Source organism: Piliocolobus tephrosceles, chromosome 2 (genome assembly GCF_002776525.5).
Source record: "Piliocolobus tephrosceles isolate RC106 chromosome 2, ASM277652v3, whole genome shotgun sequence".
NCBI lineage: Eukaryota > Metazoa > Chordata > Mammalia > Primates > Cercopithecidae > Piliocolobus > Piliocolobus tephrosceles.
In genome coordinates this window covers 115,348,262-115,367,711 of record NC_045435.1, presented here as the reverse complement: position 1 = coordinate 115,367,711, position 19,450 = coordinate 115,348,262, and the positions used below count along the sequence as shown (strand labels likewise).

The 19,450-nt window shown below is 39.2% G+C and overlaps 1 protein-coding gene and 1 long non-coding RNA gene across 2 annotated transcripts in view; one reads left to right on the top strand and one right to left on the bottom strand.

Annotated features, from left to right (window-relative positions):
• The window catches only part of TMEM212 (transmembrane protein 212), a 30,193-nt gene extending 22,939 nt beyond the window's left edge, over positions 1-7,254 (top strand). Inside the window, 1 exon segment of the mRNA XM_023213514.1 lies at positions 7,137-7,254. Coding sequence (XP_023069282.1) covers positions 7,137-7,197 — 61 coding nt within the window. The 3' untranslated portion in view covers positions 7,198-7,254.
• A 4,005-nt stretch (positions 7,255-11,259) lies between these two features.
• Positions 11,260-19,450, bottom strand: part of LOC111543512 — a 31,624-nt gene continuing 23,433 nt past the window's right edge. The window contains exon 3 of the long non-coding RNA XR_002731898.1: positions 11,260-11,304. This is a non-coding gene — a long non-coding RNA (uncharacterized LOC111543512). The remainder of the gene's footprint in view (positions 11,305-19,450) is intronic.

Genomic DNA, 19,450 nt, shown 5'->3' with positions numbered 1-19,450 from the left:
GAATGATTACAATGGTGCTAACATGTGAATACAATACCATTTAGAATGTAACAATGTTGGTCTGATACTGTAAGTTTTACTAATTAAAGAGGAGAAGACTTGAGGCCTATTGCTGGATGCCTGGGTTTTCCCATAGGAAAGAAGAGAGAGAAACAGAGGAAGTAATTAGGGTGAAAACAATGGAGGGGTGTGGGGTGTGGAATGACACAATGACAATTCCCCTCCCAGACTGGCCAGAGAAGCCAGAAGGGACTATGAAGACAAGCTGGCAGCTCACTGCTGCCCAAATCAGGTATCGGGGACTTGAGCTTCCTCATCTCTCAGACCCCTGCCAACCTCCAAGGACCTTTCCAGATCTATCCTAATCTGTGACCTTGAAATGAAACTTCATTCTATTTGAGTAGATTAGTATCAAGGAGGAACTACATAAAGCAAGTGAAAAAGACAATTTTTAAAGAATGAAACAGCTGGCTCTCTACCTGTCCTAAGCCACGCTGATATGTCCCTGGTGTCTACCACATCACTGTGTTGCTATGTTAGCTCAAGACACAGTACGTGCTGGGAATGCTACTCATGTGAGATCTATCACAGATTCCCAGATCACTTTAACCACTTTAGGGCAGCATCTTTCTTTGCTCAATATTCAATCTGTCATAACAAGACAATTGCAGTCTTAAAAAAAGAAAACTTCTTTTAAGTTTTTACAGATAAAATTTCAGTTTATTTACAAAAAAAATCTTTTATTTTTTTGAGATGGAGTAGCCAGGCTGGAGTGCGGTGGTATGATCTTGGCTCACTGCAATCTCTGCCTCCCAGGTTCAAGCAATTCTCCTGCCTCAGCCTCCCAAGGAGCTGGGACTACAGGCGCCCGCCACTACACCCAGCTAATTTTTGTATTTTTAGTAGAGACAGGGTTTCACCATGTTGGCCAGGAAGGTCTTGATCTCCTGATCTCATGATCTGCCTGCTGTGGCCTCCCAAAGTGCTGGGATTACAGGTGTGAGCCACCACGCCCAGTCAAAAAAAAATGTTTTTAAGTGTTTCTCCTCACTTACATCATATAACAAACCTAATGTGATAGCTGAAAAGAAAAGCTGATGGAGCAATGAAATTACAAGATGCTGGACTGAAATTAACACCTTTGACAAGAGGAGTATCTTCTGTTCATTACAGCATGATTCTTCTCCTGTCATGTGTCAGATTGTGAACCCAAAGCTTAAATACAATACTTATTATTCATACTTGCTCCTCAACATTTATTGAGTATATATTATGTGCCTGATATCTAGCTAAAGGTTAGAGACAGAAATATGAGCAAGACACATCCTGCCTACCATTGACTTACAGGAATTAAAGGGAAATGAGGCTTAGGTCAAGAGGACCTAGAGAACAGATGAAGAATAACAGGATCTGAATTAGTCAGCAACAGTGGGTATGGCGAGGAGGTGATACCTTTGAGAGATATTTAGAAGGTAGACTCCACAGGACTTTGTAACAGCATGTGGGACAAGAGAGGAATCTAGAAAGATGTTGAAAGTTTCAGGCTTATGAGAGACCCAGACAAAGTGATTGGATTTAATGTGGGTCACACTCTTGTCACTGAGGGTAAATACTCAGTTTCACATCTCATCATTAATCAAAAGGCATTGTAAGAACTTAATAGAGGAAGTTAGAGGCCTCCTTCCTATCACTCTAGGCAAAGAGGTACTGAAGCTTGCCCTGAGTACTCTCTAGTTAATCCTAGTCACTTATCAGATATAAATGATACCTTGCTTTGAATTTATAATAAATCTAGCACTGAAGGGTGTGGGTTATAAGACAGTTTTAATCTAGGCCAATTTTATTTACAACTAACCTCTGCTTTTCTTTTACTAAATCTCCCATGGCAAACAGTGTTACCTTCTCCGTGCGGCTTGTCTCTTTTCAACCATCCCTGGACAGAACAGATCACTTCTTCCTTTGTGCCAGCATTGCAGTCTACAGCACATCCCTAATAGTGCACCCTTATCATTTTCTTGATATATTATTGCTTCTTGACCCATTTCAAACTTTTTGAGGGCAGAAAGCATGACAGTTCAACTCTGATTTGTAGCCCCCAGCATAAGACCTGATTTAAAAAGAAAAATAGAATCTGATTAACTGTCAAGTGAACTACTCTTTTTTTTTTTTTTTTTTTTTTTTTTTGAGATGGAGTCTCATTCTGTCGCCCAGGCTGGAGTGCAGTGGTGAGATCTCGGTTCACTGCAACCTCCGCCTCCTGGGTTCAAACGATTTTCCTGCCTCAGCTTCCCGAGTAGCTGGGACTACAGGCATGCACCACTACACCTGGCTAATTTTTGTATTTTTTTTTTAAGTAGAGATGGGGTTTCACCATATTGGACAGGCTGGTCTCAAACTCCTGACCTCGTGATCCACCCGCTTCCGCCTCCCAAAGTGTTGGAATTACAGGCATGAGCCACCGTGCCCAGCCGCTAATGCTTCTTTATTGCCTTTTCTCATGTGGGACTCAGTTTGGAAAAAAGAAATTGAGAACTTAGAGGTCTTGCAAATAATATATTGAAAACTTCAGGAAAATATCTAAGCAAGATTTAACAACAGGGATTTTCACGGATTAAGCATTGAGTAACTGAAAGCCAAGGCCATTGCACTGCACAAGTCTGGAGGCCACCGATCTCATTAGTTTATGAAAATGGCACCACAACAATATGAACAGCGCCCCCTAGAGTTACGTAATATGAAGCTTTGCTAGTTGGTCAAGAAACCTAGGCTTAATTTTCAGGGACTGAGCCATCCATTTCCCTTTCAGGGTCTTGGTTAACTGATCTATAAAACAAAGTGGACTAGACCAGTATTTCCCATCATTCTCTGGTTTAAAGCCCCCTTTCATAATGATAATCTCATAAAAACTCTTAGTTAAAAAATTTCATCATTTATTATGGTATAAAGTTGTTTTAAAAGATTGTAACACAAAATTTAATATAATATTTATAATATTCATAATATAGTTAGGTAAATTTGTACTTTTTCCATTTAACAAGTGCCGTTCTACTTAATTAAGATTAAACTGAATGTGTAATAAAAACATGATTTTTCTGGACAAATGTTATAGTTACATTGTATTATGTTTAGGATTTTGTATACTTTAGGAGGACAAAATATACTAAAATTTAGAATTACATTTAACCATGTGTTACACTCAATCAAAAATCAACCAAAATATATTATATGATTTAAGGTTTGTAATGATCACATTTGATTTGTTTTTATCAATAAACAAATAGGGATATGAGAAAAAGTATCAAGTTAGTATTTGTAAGCATTTCTCTGCAAATAGCACATTGCTGATGTTGCTAGACTTCAGTGGTAATGAATGAAAAACTAAATCAGGCTGGGCACGGTGACTGACGCCTGTAATCCCAGCACTTTGGGAGGCCTGACTGAGGTCAGGAGTTCAAGACCAGCCTGGCCAACATGGAGAATCACCATTTTTACTAAAAACACAAAAATTAGCCGGGCATGATGGCGAGAACCTGTAATCCCAGCTACTCGGGAGGCTGAGGCAGGAGAATCACTTGAACTGGGGAGGTGGAGTTTGCAGTGAGTTGAGACAATGCCGTTGCACTCCAGACTGGGCAACAGAGTGAGACTCCATCTCAGAAAGAAAAAAAAAAAGAAGAAAAACTAAATCACATACAATCTTATATAAATATAAATATATATGCATGTATGTGTGTATATATGCCTATATAAGTATGTGTGTGTATATGTGTGTGTATATATATGTATATGTGTGTGTATAGATGTGTGTGTATATATATATACATACATATATTAAAATTTGTGTTTAACTATGAGATACTTTCTGATGTACTTTGAATATATATACGCACACAGATGTGTATATATACATATATACACACATCTGTATATACGTATATACACACGTGTGTGTATACACACATATATACATATATACATACATATATACACACATACGCACACATATAAACACATATATGCACACATACATATATATACATATATGCACACACATATATACACACATACTTGTATAGGCATATATATACACACATACATGCATATATGTATTTATATATATTTATACACACATATATATGTGTATATATACACATATATACACACACATACATATGTGTGTATATATGTACACATATATTTGAGATTGGGTCTTGCTGTGTCACCCAGACTGGAATGCAGTGGCATAATCATAGCTCACTGCAAACTCCTGGGCTTAAGCAATGCAGTCCTCAGTCTCCCAAGTAGATGGGACTACAGGTGTGTACCACCACATCCAGTTTACTTTTTTCTTTTTAACACAGAACTGTGAGATACATTCTGATGTACTTTGAATGCTAAGCAGATGAATGCAACATAAGGGTTTGGTGAAGATAATCTTGAGGAACATTGGGAAAATTATTATCATTTTTATGCTTTCTGTTTCAACATCAATGTTCCTTTTTCAACATCAGTGTTCGACATACCATCTCTCTATTTCCAAAGACCATTATGGGCTCTCGCCTGTAATGCCAGCACTTTGGGAGGCCAAGGCGGGTGGATCACTTGAGGTTAGGAGTTTAAGACCAGCCTGGTCAACATGGTGAAGCCCCATCTCTACTAAAAATACAAAAATTAGCTGGACATGGTGGCGCATGCCTGTATTCCCAGCTCTTCGGGAGGTTGAGGCAGAAGAATCACTTGAACTGGGAGGCAGAGGTTGCAGTGAGCCGAGATCACAGCACTGCATTCCAGCCTGGGCCAGAGAGTGAGACTCCATCGCAAAACAAACAAACAAATACCATGATGATTATATGAATTAGGCAAAGAAGACAGTTAAAAATGGATGATAGCTTAAAACAGTTCTAGTATAAAACAATGTTCAGATGAGAAATAAACCAACACCCACCCTGATGTTCCCAAAGAATTCTTTTTTTTTTTTGAGATTGAGTCTGGCTCTGTCGCCCAGGCTGGAGTCCAGTGGCGCAATCTCGGCTCACTGAAACCTCCGCCTCCTGGGTTCAAGCGATTCTCCTACCTCAGCCTCCTGAGTAGCTGGGATTACAGCCGCCCACCACCATGCCCGGTGAATTTTTTGTGTTTTTAGTAGAGACGGGGTTTCACCATGTTGGTCAGGCTGGTCTTGAACTCCCGACCTCGTGATCCAACTTCCTCAGCATCCCAAAGGGCTGGGATTACAGGCGTGAGCTACTGCGCCCGGACCCAAAGGATTCTTAAAAAGCAAATTGATTTATTACTAACGTTTAAATTGAAATTAAAATAGACATTCTAAAGCTTTTAACGATGCAATAACTTTTCTTTGTAGAAGGTCTTCTCTGTGTCCCAGGGGTGTGGCCAACAGCAGTTGGGAAGTGCTGGTTGGATACTCTCATAGGTCTAGTCTAGTGCAAACAGTTTGTGTCTTAGTAAATTCAGTCCTGCTTTGCTGCAGCAGCCATTCCCATAGACCTGGGGTATGCATTGGAGTGCTGCCTGAGCTGTATTGTTTCGTGGGATGGGGAGCTAGTCTCAGATTCAGGAAGATAATGGGATATAATGTTTATTATTGGAATAACTTCAGTAAATTCTATTTTCTGAGCACATACTATTAATATGTACCAGGTATGATTTTCTAGACCAGGAGTTGCCAAACTATAGCCCAAGGGCCCAAACTTGCCATCTGCCTGTTTTTATATGACCTGCAAGCTAAAAATAGTTTTTATATTTTTAAACAATTGGGAAAGAAAAAACTAAAAATTTTACGTCACATGAAAATTATATCATACTCAAATGTCAGTGCCTCTAAATAAACTTTTATTAGAACATAGCCATGATCACTTGTTTACACATTGTCTATGGCTGCTTTAACACCACAATGGTAGAGGTAAATAGTTGCAACAGAAGTCGCATAGCCCACAATACCTAAAATATTCATCATGTGGCCCATTACAGAAAAGTTTGCTGATCCCTTTTCTAGAAACTTGATATGCATCTATGAAGAAAACCCAAAAAATGTGGAGTCTGTTTTCAAGCAGAAGGACACAGAATAAACAATAAACATAAAAAATTAAACAGTGTGTTAGAAGAGGGTAAGTGCAGTGTAAAATAAAAAAGAGACCAGGAAAGTTCAGATGGGGAGTGTGGGGGTCAAAAGAGTAGCAGATTGCAATATTAAATTTCATTTTTATGTCTTCCTAGCCATAGCTTAAATCTTACCTAAACTTACAGCGGGAGTATTTCAAATCTAAAATCAACTTACATGTCATAGGGAATGTACTATGGAATCTAAGAATTCTCCAGGAAAGGGTAGAGAGAAAAAGTGGATTTGCATTTCCATGCCAAAGAGCAGTGGTTTGTTGGAGAAGAATTGTTTTCCCCATTATTTATGAGACATAGAGAACCTGGTGTGCAGTGGCACGTCTGAAGTCAGACAGTTTGAGGTTTTATTATCTCTTCTATTACTAATCATCTGACTAGCCTTGAGCAAACTGATAGCAAACCTCTCTGAGCCTAAGGTTCCCTGTTTATAAAATGGAGATAACCCCTACCTCACATGTTGCAAGAATGAAAAGGATATGATTTCTCATAAGAGTCTGACACAGGGCATAGGCTTGACAGGTGCTCAAGAAATATTCCTTCCCCTCACTCCTAATGAAATTTAAATTCTTGGCTCACAATCAAAGATTTTGTACAGTGCCCTTTAACCTTCTGTTAATTTCTGGAAAGCCCCAACCCAATCCAAACCAGACAAAACTAACAGCAAATGACCAACAGAGCATTCAACAGAGAGCTTTCCCACCTCCTTAGGCCTACCAACAAAAGTGATGGTTTTTCCTGTTTTATGATTATGTCAGATTATTTTATTACACATATATTTCTTTTTTATATCTTTCTGCCACCCCCTCTCACCACTACCACCAATTTTGTTCTCTGTTGATTCTTCTTAAATCCTTAAGTGAGACCATGATGCAGTTGCTTGAGTCATCCTTCACTGGGTTCCTATGACATAAAAAAAAAGGCTAAATTAAATGTCAGAAGTGCACTTTCTTTTCTCTGATAAACTATAGAAATAAACACTTCTTCTTTTTTTTTTTTCCTAGGGTCGAAAGAATGGAGAGTAAATTTGGAGCAGTGTTCCTCCTAAATTTGCCTTATATGTGATATTTATTTTGAAATATTTACAAAATAATTTTGATCTGTAAACCCTTTCCCTCTATGTCCTTATAAAATAAAAATTTCAATAGTTTTATATTTTAGCCTTTTAAAATTAACTTTTTTCTGATTTATATGACATAAAAATTGAAATTATATTATTGTTATAGAAATTTTAAAATTCGAAATATAAATGTACAGTGAATGAATGTTGTCTTTAAGTTTCTCTTGTTCATTGTGTGGTTTTTCATTAAACTGTAATTCTGTATTACCTAAACTGAGGAAACGTTTTTCTCAGGTTTTCTGCATTGCCATTATCAAAGTGACTCAAAATCTTCAAAGCACAGTTAAAACACTGAATTGTGCCGTAATGAGACGGGTCTTCTGCACAGGGAGTGTGACCCTCCCTCCTAGACTCTCTGTCTCTTGTCTTTGGCACTCGTGACGGTTTAATAGTTAGAAGGCACCTTCAAGGCCCATTAGGCCAACTTCTCATCAAATGTCCCAAGGTCTATATGCCCCTTACAGTTCAGCCATTCCCAAGAGGCAACCCATTCAGCTATTGAGTAGCTCAAAATGTCCAGGTTCTTTCTTCATTTGGTTAGAGATTTGCTTCTTGCATTCTTTATGTCTTGGTCCTGCAACTGTAGTTCTTTATAGCATAATGCAGTGGCTCTCAGATTGTGGTCCCCAGACCAGTAGCATTGGCATCATTGGGAACTTGCATGAACTGGAAAGTGGGCTTGGGTCTCATCAATCTGGTTTAGGAAGTTGTCCTCCAGGTGACAATGATGCACACTAAAGTTTGGGATGCACTGATGTCCTATAGTAGAAAGTGGGTGGGGCTTTGGAATGAGGAATCCCTGGCCCAGAAATCCAGATCTTGGCCCTCTGTGATCTTAGGGCACCCCCTCAGTTTTCTCCTAGTCAGATGGAGCTGATGGGGGTAGCTAATTCACAGGTGTGCTGAGAGAATTCAGTGATACCTCATAGGTAAAGCACAGAGCAGAAAGTCCAACATACCATGAGCACTCAAAAGTGGCGTGTAGTGTTATAGAGTCAGGCAACACAATTATTGGATGCCTTTGAATAACAGTCTATATACAGTCCATTCATTTGATAATTAACAAGTTGAGAAAAAAAATTATGTATAACACACTAGACACGAAACTGTTAAATACCTTCATTTTACAGATGAAAAATCCGATATTCAGAGAGGCTAAGTGACATGTTCAAAGGCACACAGCTGGTCCTACAATTGATACCATAGCAGCCAGAGCTCCAACTCTTGATAAAATGCCCAGCGGTCACCTTAAGTTTCTTCAGAACAGAGTGGGATGTAAATAAGAAAGCACATGTAAGCAAATAAATAACCAGGGCACCCAATAATGGGAAGGAATGCTCAAATAATATGAGCATGATGCAGTTACTTGAGTCATTCTCCACTGGGTTCCTGTGACATAAAAGGAAGTCCTGTTGCTGGTGTCTGGAAGTCCTGTAAGTGCCTCCCAGCCCCTGGCTCTTCAGTCAACACATGTTTATTTGTCATTTTAATGGAGTAATAAAATATCTAGTCTTGGGTCTGGTGATTACACAAGTAGGGACTTCAAATGTGTCAGTACATTATCTGAACACTTTAATATTTTTGTACACACTTCTGAGGATTCCAAACAGATACAAAACTTTTATGGTACCAAGCGTAGTAGTCCAGTACCATGTCTTTTAGGTTAATTGAAATCCCATGTATAACATTAAAAATTATATTCAGATATCACTAAATATGTGGGGGTATTTCTTGCCCTTACAGTTAACAAGAAATGAGAAGTCATTTAGCTATGCCCTTGCCTGGAAGAACTAAAAGATTATTTCTTGACGTCATATGCCACAAAAGTCTGTTTTACAGACTGGAAGGAATAAGCACCTTTACTTTAAACAACTTGCTTCCAGTTTTGTGTGGCTGTTGATATTATAGAACTAGTGGCAGAGGCCAAGGCAGGAAAATGGGCTGGGTTACTTATAACTCTTTGAATGTGGACACATCAGCTTGTGGGAAGGAAACTATTTAAAATGGGGCTTAGGGAAAGGGGGAAAAAATCCCCTTTCCCCGTATGAGATTCTTCCATGGTGTTGTCATGCAATCTTGAAAACCTCCATAGAACAGTAGATCACTCTCATTGGATATATGCAAATTATCTGAGACCCAGTGGTTTCCTGCCAGGAAAAACTTATAATAACAGAGCAAGAATGCAATCTGAGCCCTTGCTTTCTGAAATCCCTGAAAAAACAGACTCATTCTTGACAGGGCAATTTCAGCCCTTGACATTCCAGGAAATAGCTCCATAATGTCATTTGGGCTGGGTTTGTAACCAGTCCTAAGATGTGGAGACACAAATGCAGTATGTAAGATTTCAAATATTAGTTCAGGGACCATTCTTAATTTTCACATGGAGTTTAACAACAAAAACCACCATCAGAAGAAAAAACATGCAAGCCACCCTAATTAAATTTAACATTGTCAGTACTAATTAAACCCAATATAGGAAGAGGAAGGGTTTCTGCCAAGAAATTACAGACACATCCTGAAGCCTATTTCCTTTCCATGTCCTAGGTACTGGGTCCATGCCATATCCAGGATGTGACACCCAAACAAGACTGTATTTTGATCATTAATATATATGCATAAGTTAGCCCCACCCTGGGGCCTCAAAGGCCTTTATGAGACGTGCTGGCCTTCGTATTTCAATGTGTTTCATTTTCTCTGGGTTCAGTACAGCTGAAAAAGGTTATGAGACTCAGGTTAAAAGTCAGGAAACGGTTCAGGGCCCTATATTATGACATCATTTTCTTGCAATGCAATGAAGCAATGACATTTCCTGGAGGAAAAGTTATTAGAGATGACAGGCAGCCTCTGTTAGGTCCAGTATTTGGAGTGGAAGGTGTCAAGCCTGCAAGCCTCCAGCTCCAGTCTCCTTCCCTTCTCTTCCTTGGCTGGGCCTTCTCAAAGGTGAAGTGAAAGAGAAAGAGAGAGAGAGAGAAAGAGAGAGACCAAGTCCATTTCTTTTTTTTTTTTTTTTTATAGTCCTGGTATATTTTTAAACGAAGGTATGCTAAAACTTAGTTATAAAAAGGATTTTCCATTATTAAAGCAATTAACACTCCACAACAAAAAAATACATGTGATATAAGTTTGCAATTTACAAAATAGTTTCCAGATTAATTTTTTTAAAGTGACATATAGGCAGAGTCACCAGGTATGACTGTGCAGGTTGACCAGGGGAAGAGTGGGGATTAAAATCTGGCTCACGATTGCCAAACCTGCTGCAGGGCTGTATCTGCCTTTTTCTGATTCACACAAATGTTACATCACAAGTGATAGGTGGTCTTACAACAGGGCATAGGTTTCAGCGAACAATGAACCAGTCTCCCGCTTTCAATCCTAAGTATACCTTTGATTGTAGGAATAACATATCTTGGGGTTATCTCCAGAAGTATAAGTTTGGGGAGCTGCCTGATTGTGAGTCCTGGGCCAAAATGAGCCTCCTGACAGGTCACTCCGGGCACATAGGGAATCTTTTCAGATTTATGAAAAGGTGTTGTTGATGAGACAACACAGGCTGTGTGAAGCACGTGGTGTGGAGAACAGGAGCTCTGGGCTAGGTTTCAGCCTGGCCAGGTGCTTTTGTGCAAATCGCACAATTGTAGTGACACTACTGGCCTCCCATATGGTAGACCTTGACCTGGACTCCATACGCAGATGGACCTGCCCCAGCCCTTAACAACCAGTTTACAGACCTGAATCAAAGCCAAAAGAGTTTAAGGGCTCAAGTCAACATACTGAGACTCCTACATCAAACCACTCTTGCTTCTCCATCTCTGCCTTTATCACTGGGTTTAGATAACTGGGCTTCTGCTTCACATCTCTGTTCCAGTGTCTGGGTGCCAGATGAGAGCTGCCTGAAAGTGGGTGTCTAGTCCACTTACCATGCCCCTTCTGGGGACTGCGGGAATGGTCCAGAAACAATGAACTGAGGGCTCCAGCCTTTGGACTCTTTGTTCCTTCTACTTGTCCTCCCACTTGGATTCTCCTGGGAGTTAGCAGAATCCATCAAGCAATAACTGCAAACATGACAGAAGAGAACAACTCCTTAACACTTTTTTTCCATTTCAAAACAAAATACTGAGACACTTTTGCTTCAGTGAACGAGAGCAAGCAGGGGTGAGAAGTTTCTATTGCAAAAAAAATCAAATGGTTATGACTTCAGAAATGTTAATTCCTAGTTACTTGATAGATTTATATATCTAAGCAATGTTTCTAGATATTGTGCTAGGTTTGCCAAACAGATTTAAGCTCTCTATGGCAGTTGAGTGGCTAGGTGTCAGCCCTCACGAATCAAGAGTGCTTCTATAAATCATTTCACCGTAACTGGATGGACTTTGCAGTGACAAATATGCTCTCTCCTGGAGAAATTAGCAAATATCTGGAAGGCTTATACATTTCCCCAAGATTAGTCAAAACACAAGCCTAGTCGTCACACCTTTCCCTCATTATCCTGTGGTTGTTTTCTTAAACGTTGTGCGTCTTCATAAATGAGTCACTCTTTCCAAGATCTGTCAAAAGTATCAGTGGTTATAAGGCTGGGAAGCATACCAACCCTAGAAAGAAGTACAGAACTTTCAGTTATAGGCAAGAATGTAAAATGTCCAGAATTACTAGCGTTTTATTACTTTGCCAAATTTGCATTCTTACACCATCAAATCATTCCTTTTTAAGGATTCATTTTCTTGTAGTTAAACCTAGGAGGGAGAAAAAGGTATTTATTTTGAATGATATATTCGTATAGTTACAAAATCTGGAGCCTGTGTTTTTTACTATTTGAATAATGCTGCTGCTTGCCCATACACGTTGAAAGTGTTGTTTAACTTAAATATACAGATCAGACTTAGTTTAAGACTCTACCCTTTCACCTTGCTCTAGGCAAGGAGAAAGATCAAAACTTCTTATATTTTTAAAGATGACCCCATCTTTGTTTTGAATGCTTCTCACATCTCCTGTTTGAGAAGCTCCTACAAAGACTGCATTGTTTTTCTAGTCTATAAATCTACTTCTTAAAAATAAGACTTGCATTGCCCATTCAGCATCCTAGAAGACATAATTTACCTATGAGGATATAGTCTTTATGATGATTTTTTAAAATCATAGCATTAAAAAAATAGATATTTTCAATAGAAAAAGCTGTCAGAATTGGTAGGTGAAGAAAAGTGTTCATAATTGATATGTTATAATGATAAAAATGATTTAGAAAAATGAAAAAATTTAGGTTATCAATTCTGCCTTGAAATACCCAAGTGACCAAAAGATATTTCAATTTTACTTTAAAGTGACCCTAATTGATTAATTCATTCATTTTTTTCTTAGGTTGAAATAGAATATAAAATAATTTTAATTTCACTTAGTTCATTAATGTATTAAGAATTAAGAATATGCATGCCGGGCACAGTGGCTCATGCCTGTAATCCCAGCACTTTGAGAGGCCAAAGTGGGTGGATTATCTGAAGTCAGGAGTTCGAGACCAGCCTGGCCAACATGGTGAAGACCTGTCTCTACCAAAAATACAAAAATTAGCCAGGCATGGTGGCGGGCGCCTGTAATCCCAGCTACTCAGGAGGCTGAGGCAGGAGAATCACTTGAACTCGGGAGGCAGAGGTTGCAGTGAGCAGAGATCGCACCACTGCACTTCAGCCTGGGCAACAAGAGCAAAAAATAGTCAAAAAAAAAAAAAAAAGAAAAAAAAAAAACAAAAAACCCAAGAATATGCAGGATGCCAGCCAGGGGTCAAGATGCAATGAATTGGGAAATGAAATCTCCCAGTCCACAAAATAAAGATAATATAAAAGTAAACATTACAAAGTAGTTTGAACAGGTTAAATACTTACCAGGATAAGGACTGAAAAGCAAATCATTTTACTTTTTCAGGTTTCCATTCTCTCACCCATAAAATAAAGGAGCCAGTTAATTGAATGTATAACATTCTGGGACTAAAAGAAATACGTGTCACTGTTTCAAGTGAATTTAATGCGTACAAGCTTTCACGTGCTTTGTTTGGCAAATATCAGGAAAATATGCTCAAAGTTGAATTATGATTTCAGATATGGAGATGGACACTATCATAGACATAGTGAAAAATGAGGAAAAATGTGGAGCTTGGCCATAAATAGCAGAGAATGCCTAAACAGAATGGATGGCCTGGGCAGGAGGGAGCCAGAGCAGAGAGCTGCAAAGTGAGATTGGGCTGAGTGCACTGCAAAGCTCAGATCAATCAACAAGGACTTTATTCTACTCAGGTTACTTTATTTGTTAAGGGATTCTTAAGGGGGTGCCTGAGATAACAGAGCCGAGGATTATAAACTGTGCTAAGTATAATAGACTGCAAAAATATCCTAGCGTCTAGCTTTGTGAGACTAGCAGAGGAAGGACATCTATAACTAGAGAGTGCTTACCAAATATTTTGAGAATGTTCTGAGGTTCCACTTAAACAATGGGTCTTGGCTGAGGTTTGGAAACAGCAGTTGCATGTAGCAGGGGAATGGTAACCAAAACGGAGTTATTCTTTTTGAACAACCAACACTTGGGAAGGGGACTAAATTGTTGCAAAGAAGCAGTTTGGCTGTACACCAAGGAAGAATCTTCACATGTTCTCAAAACATAAACAACACTTTGGTATAGTAAGAAGATTTCCCACAAGACTCATTTCTCCTAGAGATAGAAAAGTGAGGAAAACATGTGATTCTCTGGAGTGCTGTGTCTCTTATGCAATGAGATCTTGGTCAAGTCCAGTGCATTGCCCTTGTTGCTTTGCTTGCCAGGAAGCTGGAAACCGAATTTAGATTTAATTCTAGGAAGTACACTAAAAGGTCTAACCTTGTCTTTTACGTTTAAATTACCGCTTTGTCTTTTGCTCTTATCTTGAAAATTTTGCTGTGTTTGTATCTGTCATTATATGCCACCTCATTCATTCATCTAGTTCAAAGATATTTATTGAGCACGTACTTTGTATGAGACACATCAAGTTCTTTTAGAAGACAGACAGAATGTGGCTCTGGACTGGCAGGCAGGAGACCTGAGCTTTAATATCAACTCTGTTTCTGACTTGTGCTGTGTTTCGGTCTTAGGGCTTGATGTTTATACTCAGAATATAGTTCAGGCATTTTCCAGATGAACAAAGGCTCTGGGGCATGTAGCTGGTTTTCCTAATAACTCACCCCATCTTCCTCTTTTTTGAGAATGGATTTTTTCCCCCAAGGGTCTTTGATCCTACAGCTGCAGACATTCTGGCACCAGGGAGCCTTAAAGGTCAAGGATTGAAGACACATAGAGGTCAATGAAATCAGGGGACATCTTAGTAACTGCTGAGAACCTGTGGGGGAGAGCACTATGGCTTCCAAGATGAATGAATGATGTCATTGGTGGTATAAATAAGCATGCACTTGCTAAGCTCTGACAGGAATCCAACAGGTGTGTTCTGGAACAGTGCAAACAGAAGAGACCCTTCAAAGAAAAACAGCCAGTAAACTGCTTCCTTTCACCTGTGAGGTCTTCTTTTTGATTGCAGGCTCCCAAAGATTGAGCACCATGGGGTACAAAGGCAAGTGTGTGAACTTGATCCCGTTTTCTCGTCTGTGGAATAGGGAGGTTGGACCCACTACTGTAATCTTCTAGCCCCTCTGACTCTAATTGTCTAGATTTTATGACTATCAATTCTCTTTTCAGCCTTCTGGCTCTACACTCCACCCAGAGTTGCTCTTACCATCCTCTTCAAATAGAATAAAAACAATATGCAAATAAAGACAGCCAAAACACTTGTATAATGGCAGTACTGAAGGACAAGATTGAGACCTACTTAAGTATTATTGAGTTATATCAAAGACTTGCTGGGTAGCTGGATGTGGTCATTACTTCCTAAAATATATCACTTCCTTCAGAGCATGTCCAAATCCATAACAAACTATGTTTACACAATTCTACTATGTATGCATATATGAACCATATTCCCATATTGCTTAGCACAGTGATATGTATCAATAAATGTGAGAGTATCTGAGGAACTTTTGAATCTAAGAAACAGCTGACAAGTATTTTTATTTTACATCAGTAATTTATATGTAAAACAAATATCTGGGAGAGTAAAGGTGCAAATACAGAGAAAGCACAATGCCTCCCCCAAAGAGTTTCTTAATTTAATGGAAGTGCATAAAAATGTAAGCAGTATTTTGTAAAAAAATATCTAGTAAGTTCAGTGGTCTTTAAAATATGCACATATGAAATGCTACCAGCTTATTTACAGTGAATATTAATATTGGACACCATCCACGACATTAAGTGCTGAGCATGCAAAAAGGTAGCAAATGGCCCTGTGCTTGGTAGCCCTGTAATCTTCAAAATGATATACAGCTGTGCCTCAGTAAGGGGACAGGATTAGGACCCCACATATACCAAAATCAGAAGATGCTCAAGTTCCTTATATAAAAGTGGTATATGCGTATAACCTAGGTACATCCTCCTTTGTACTTTAAATCATCTCTAGGTTACTTACAATAATTAATACAATGTAAATGCTATGTAAATAACTGTTATACTATATTATTTCTGTTATTTTTAAGTGTTGTATTTTTTTCATTTGCTTTAAAAAATATTTTGATCTGTGGTTGATTGAATCCATGAAAATAGAACCCTGGATTGAATCCATGAAAGTAGAAAGTAAAATGGGAGGGCCAAGTATACATGATTCATTCATTCCTTCATTCTCCAAACAAGTATTGAGCACTTACTATGTGGAAAACACTGTGATAGGCACTTTGCAGGACCAAGGCCTATTTCATACACAGTTCCTGTCTTCAAGGATTTTAAATCCAGTAGGAGTGAAGAAACAGACAGCAAAGCAGAATTGAAAAGATGTATCAGTAAAGAGCTATAGAGAACACACTGAGGATAGAGTAATTATGCCCTGGAATCAGGAAAGCCTTCACAATGGAGTGGCACTTGATCAAGACCTGCAAAGATTATAGCATTTTAATGGTGGAGACAAGGAGGAAACATATCTCAGAAAGAGAGGTCAGTGAGAATAAAAGTGCAGAGGCATGAAAATTAACGCATGCTCTGAGAATAGCAAGCAAGCTGGTGTAGCTGGAGCATGGAATCCAAAATGGATGGAGGAAATGAGGCCAGAAGTTAGGACGAAGCCGGCACATGAAGGGCTTTCAGTGTCATACTAAACCTACTGATTTTCTTCAGCTAACAGTAGGGAGCTAGTAGAGGTCCAAGAAGGCAAGAACAAATAATCAGAGGCTACATATTCAGTATCAAATATCAATACCTTCTGAAATGAATGACTGCTAAGAAGTCGGGTGGAAACAATGGGTTCTTCTAAATTAGGAGACCAAGATTTAGGGCCAGTATTGATACTCTTCACCTACCCAGCTCCAATCCATTCTTTATACTTCAAAGTGGACATTCCTTCCACAGGCAAGCCTCCCCTTTACCTCAGTTGAGCCAGGTCTCTCTGCTGTGTACCCAGGGATCCCTGTGCTTTTCCTTTGTGGCTTGTAGTAGATTTTATAATTGTATATTTGCCTGTGTTTGATTAATATATGTGTCCTGCATTGGACCCTAAACTATGTGACAGCAGAGATTATGTTTCTGCTTTGCCAGTCAATTTTTTGATAGGCTACCCACTATTCCTGACCCAGAGTATGAAGTAAAATATTTGATAAATGAATGAATGAACGAATGAAATACAGGAGTGGACACAGTGTGTCGGAGAATGATGATGAGATATAACATCTGGAACCTTATCCCTAGGTGTGGTGGTTTTAAAATGTGGATGTAAAATTCTTTGATGTTGTTCTCATCAAAAGTTTGAATTGATATTCTTTGCCCTTAAATCTGAGCAGCCTTGCAATGAACAGAGAGCAGCAAGAATGGTGTGTGACTTCTAAGGTTGCTGTGTTGGAACCATGTGGTTCTTTTGGGGTGCTTGCTGTGGGAGAAGTCAGCTGCAATGTAACAGGTATGACCACCCTAAAATCTGCAAGTCAAAGAGGCCACGATGCTAGAGAAGCCATGTACAGGCACTCCAGTTGACAGACTGAGCTCATCTCTGCCAAGAAGGTGAGTGAAGCTGTCTTGAACTCTTTGGACCACCTGGTCTGCCGACTGAGAAGACCTTGGCAATTGCCCCAAGAAGCAAAAAAATTGCCCAGCTGAGCCCTGTCTGAATATCAAATCCATAGAATGCATTTGTATGATAAAATGTTGTTTTATGCCAGTAAATCTGGGATAATTTGTTACATAGCAATAGTAGCTAAAATGTCAGCCAAAGTCTCAATAGAATCTTCCCCAATAACCTGTAACAGATGAGGAAATTGAGATCCTGAGAGATTAGCTAATTTATCCAAGTTTCTAATTTGGTAACAGTAAAGCAACCAGTCTTCTGACCCCCGGGCCATTGCCTTTTTCTCTCTAATATATGATAATGCATTAAGAAATTTTCTGTATAATTATATGCCGAGTCTTGCCGGGCGCGGTGGCTCAAGCCTGTAATCCCAGCACTTTGGGAGGCCGAGACGGGCGGATCACGAGGTCAGGAGATCGAGACCATCCTGGCTAACACGGTGAAACCCCGTCTCTACTAAAAATACAAAAAACTAGCCGGGCGAGGTGGCGGGCGCCTGTAGTCCCAGCTACTCCGGAGGCTGAGGCAGGAGAATGGCGTGAACCCGGGAGGCGGAGCTTGCAGTGAGCTGAGATCTGGCCACTGCCCTCCAGCTCGGGCGACAGAGCAAGACTCCGTCTCAAAAAAAAAAAAAAAAAAAAATTATATGCCGAGTCTAAAGACCATCTCTTTATCAAGCCACATTTGTATCCCCATTGGTACTTTTATTCCCATTGATAATTAAATGGATCAGCCAAACTCCTTTACATATACACAAAAAGTGAACTGTAGCCTTAGATATGTGGAGTTTACAAATGCTGTAGACAATTTGGACATTTGAATGTAACTACCTCCCAATTAGAGGAAGAAACATCTTCAAGTATATAAAACACAGTAATATTTCTTAAATTTGTGCCATTCTAATCCTTAACTTCCTTAGTTTTGAAGGCTGTCAGTTCCAAATTCACTGAAAGAACTTTTCTACTGAAAGAAAAATGCTGCCTCTATTAATATCAACCTTTTCCCTTTCAGAACACTTGCTTGCTAGTGATTTATTGTGGACCAGCTTCTTCCTGCTCCTTTTGAAAGTTAATTTTTTTCTTAATCCTGCAAGTAGAGGATGAATTCCTCATCTCTTGCCCGAGGACAATTTAGTTAAGCTAAATCTTCAGGAGAGAGTTTGGGTATTTACAATTCACAAATTGATGCTGCTTGTAACACAAAAGAGAAAAGGGTCTTGCTGCTGTGTTTGATGTCAATTGGAAACTAATCCAAAAACAAATAAGGAAGACCAGCCCATGCAGCCCGTATGGGTAAAGATCCTTTCAGATCTTGGGACCTTGCAGTTATATCATAAAGATGGAAATTTTTTCCTTTAAAAAGATCAAAGATACGATCCTTTTGTTTGTGGCAATGTCATTTTTTTTAAAGGCTGAGGAAAACAACAACTAATTATCCCCATAACTGTATCTCAAAGAAGACTGTATACTGATAATTCAAAAGTTGATGTTTACCTTATTGCAACATTTTTCCTATTTATATAGTGAAACCATTAATAATGTAAGGAAAGACAAATGTTCAATTCAATTCTATTCTGAATTTCCTTCTCATCGTCGTGACTTCACAGATTTCAACAAATGTTAGTTCTTTAAAATCCCACCTATGATATAGAAAGATGTGTGCATGGCTTTAAGTGATGTTATGTATTAGGACTCTTAGTTGCAAATGATGGAATACTAAACTCTGACTAGTTCTAATAGAGGGAGTTGATTGGGTCACATAACGGAAAAGTGAACACTCAGATCTTGCTTCAAGCCCAGCTAGAGGCGGGGATGTGTGCTTTTCTCTCCAGATTCTGTCTCACTCAGCTGTTTTCCTCTGTGTTGGCCCCTTTCTCAGGCTGATTCAATGCATATAAGGTCAGAGGACCACTGGCAGATCTCATCTTACATTCGGACACAGTTCCTCCTATGTGTCCCCTTGGCAGCATTTGCCACTGTGAAGCACTCCTTTCCCCCCCCCCACCCCTTGAATCTCTCCTCATGAAGCTTGTG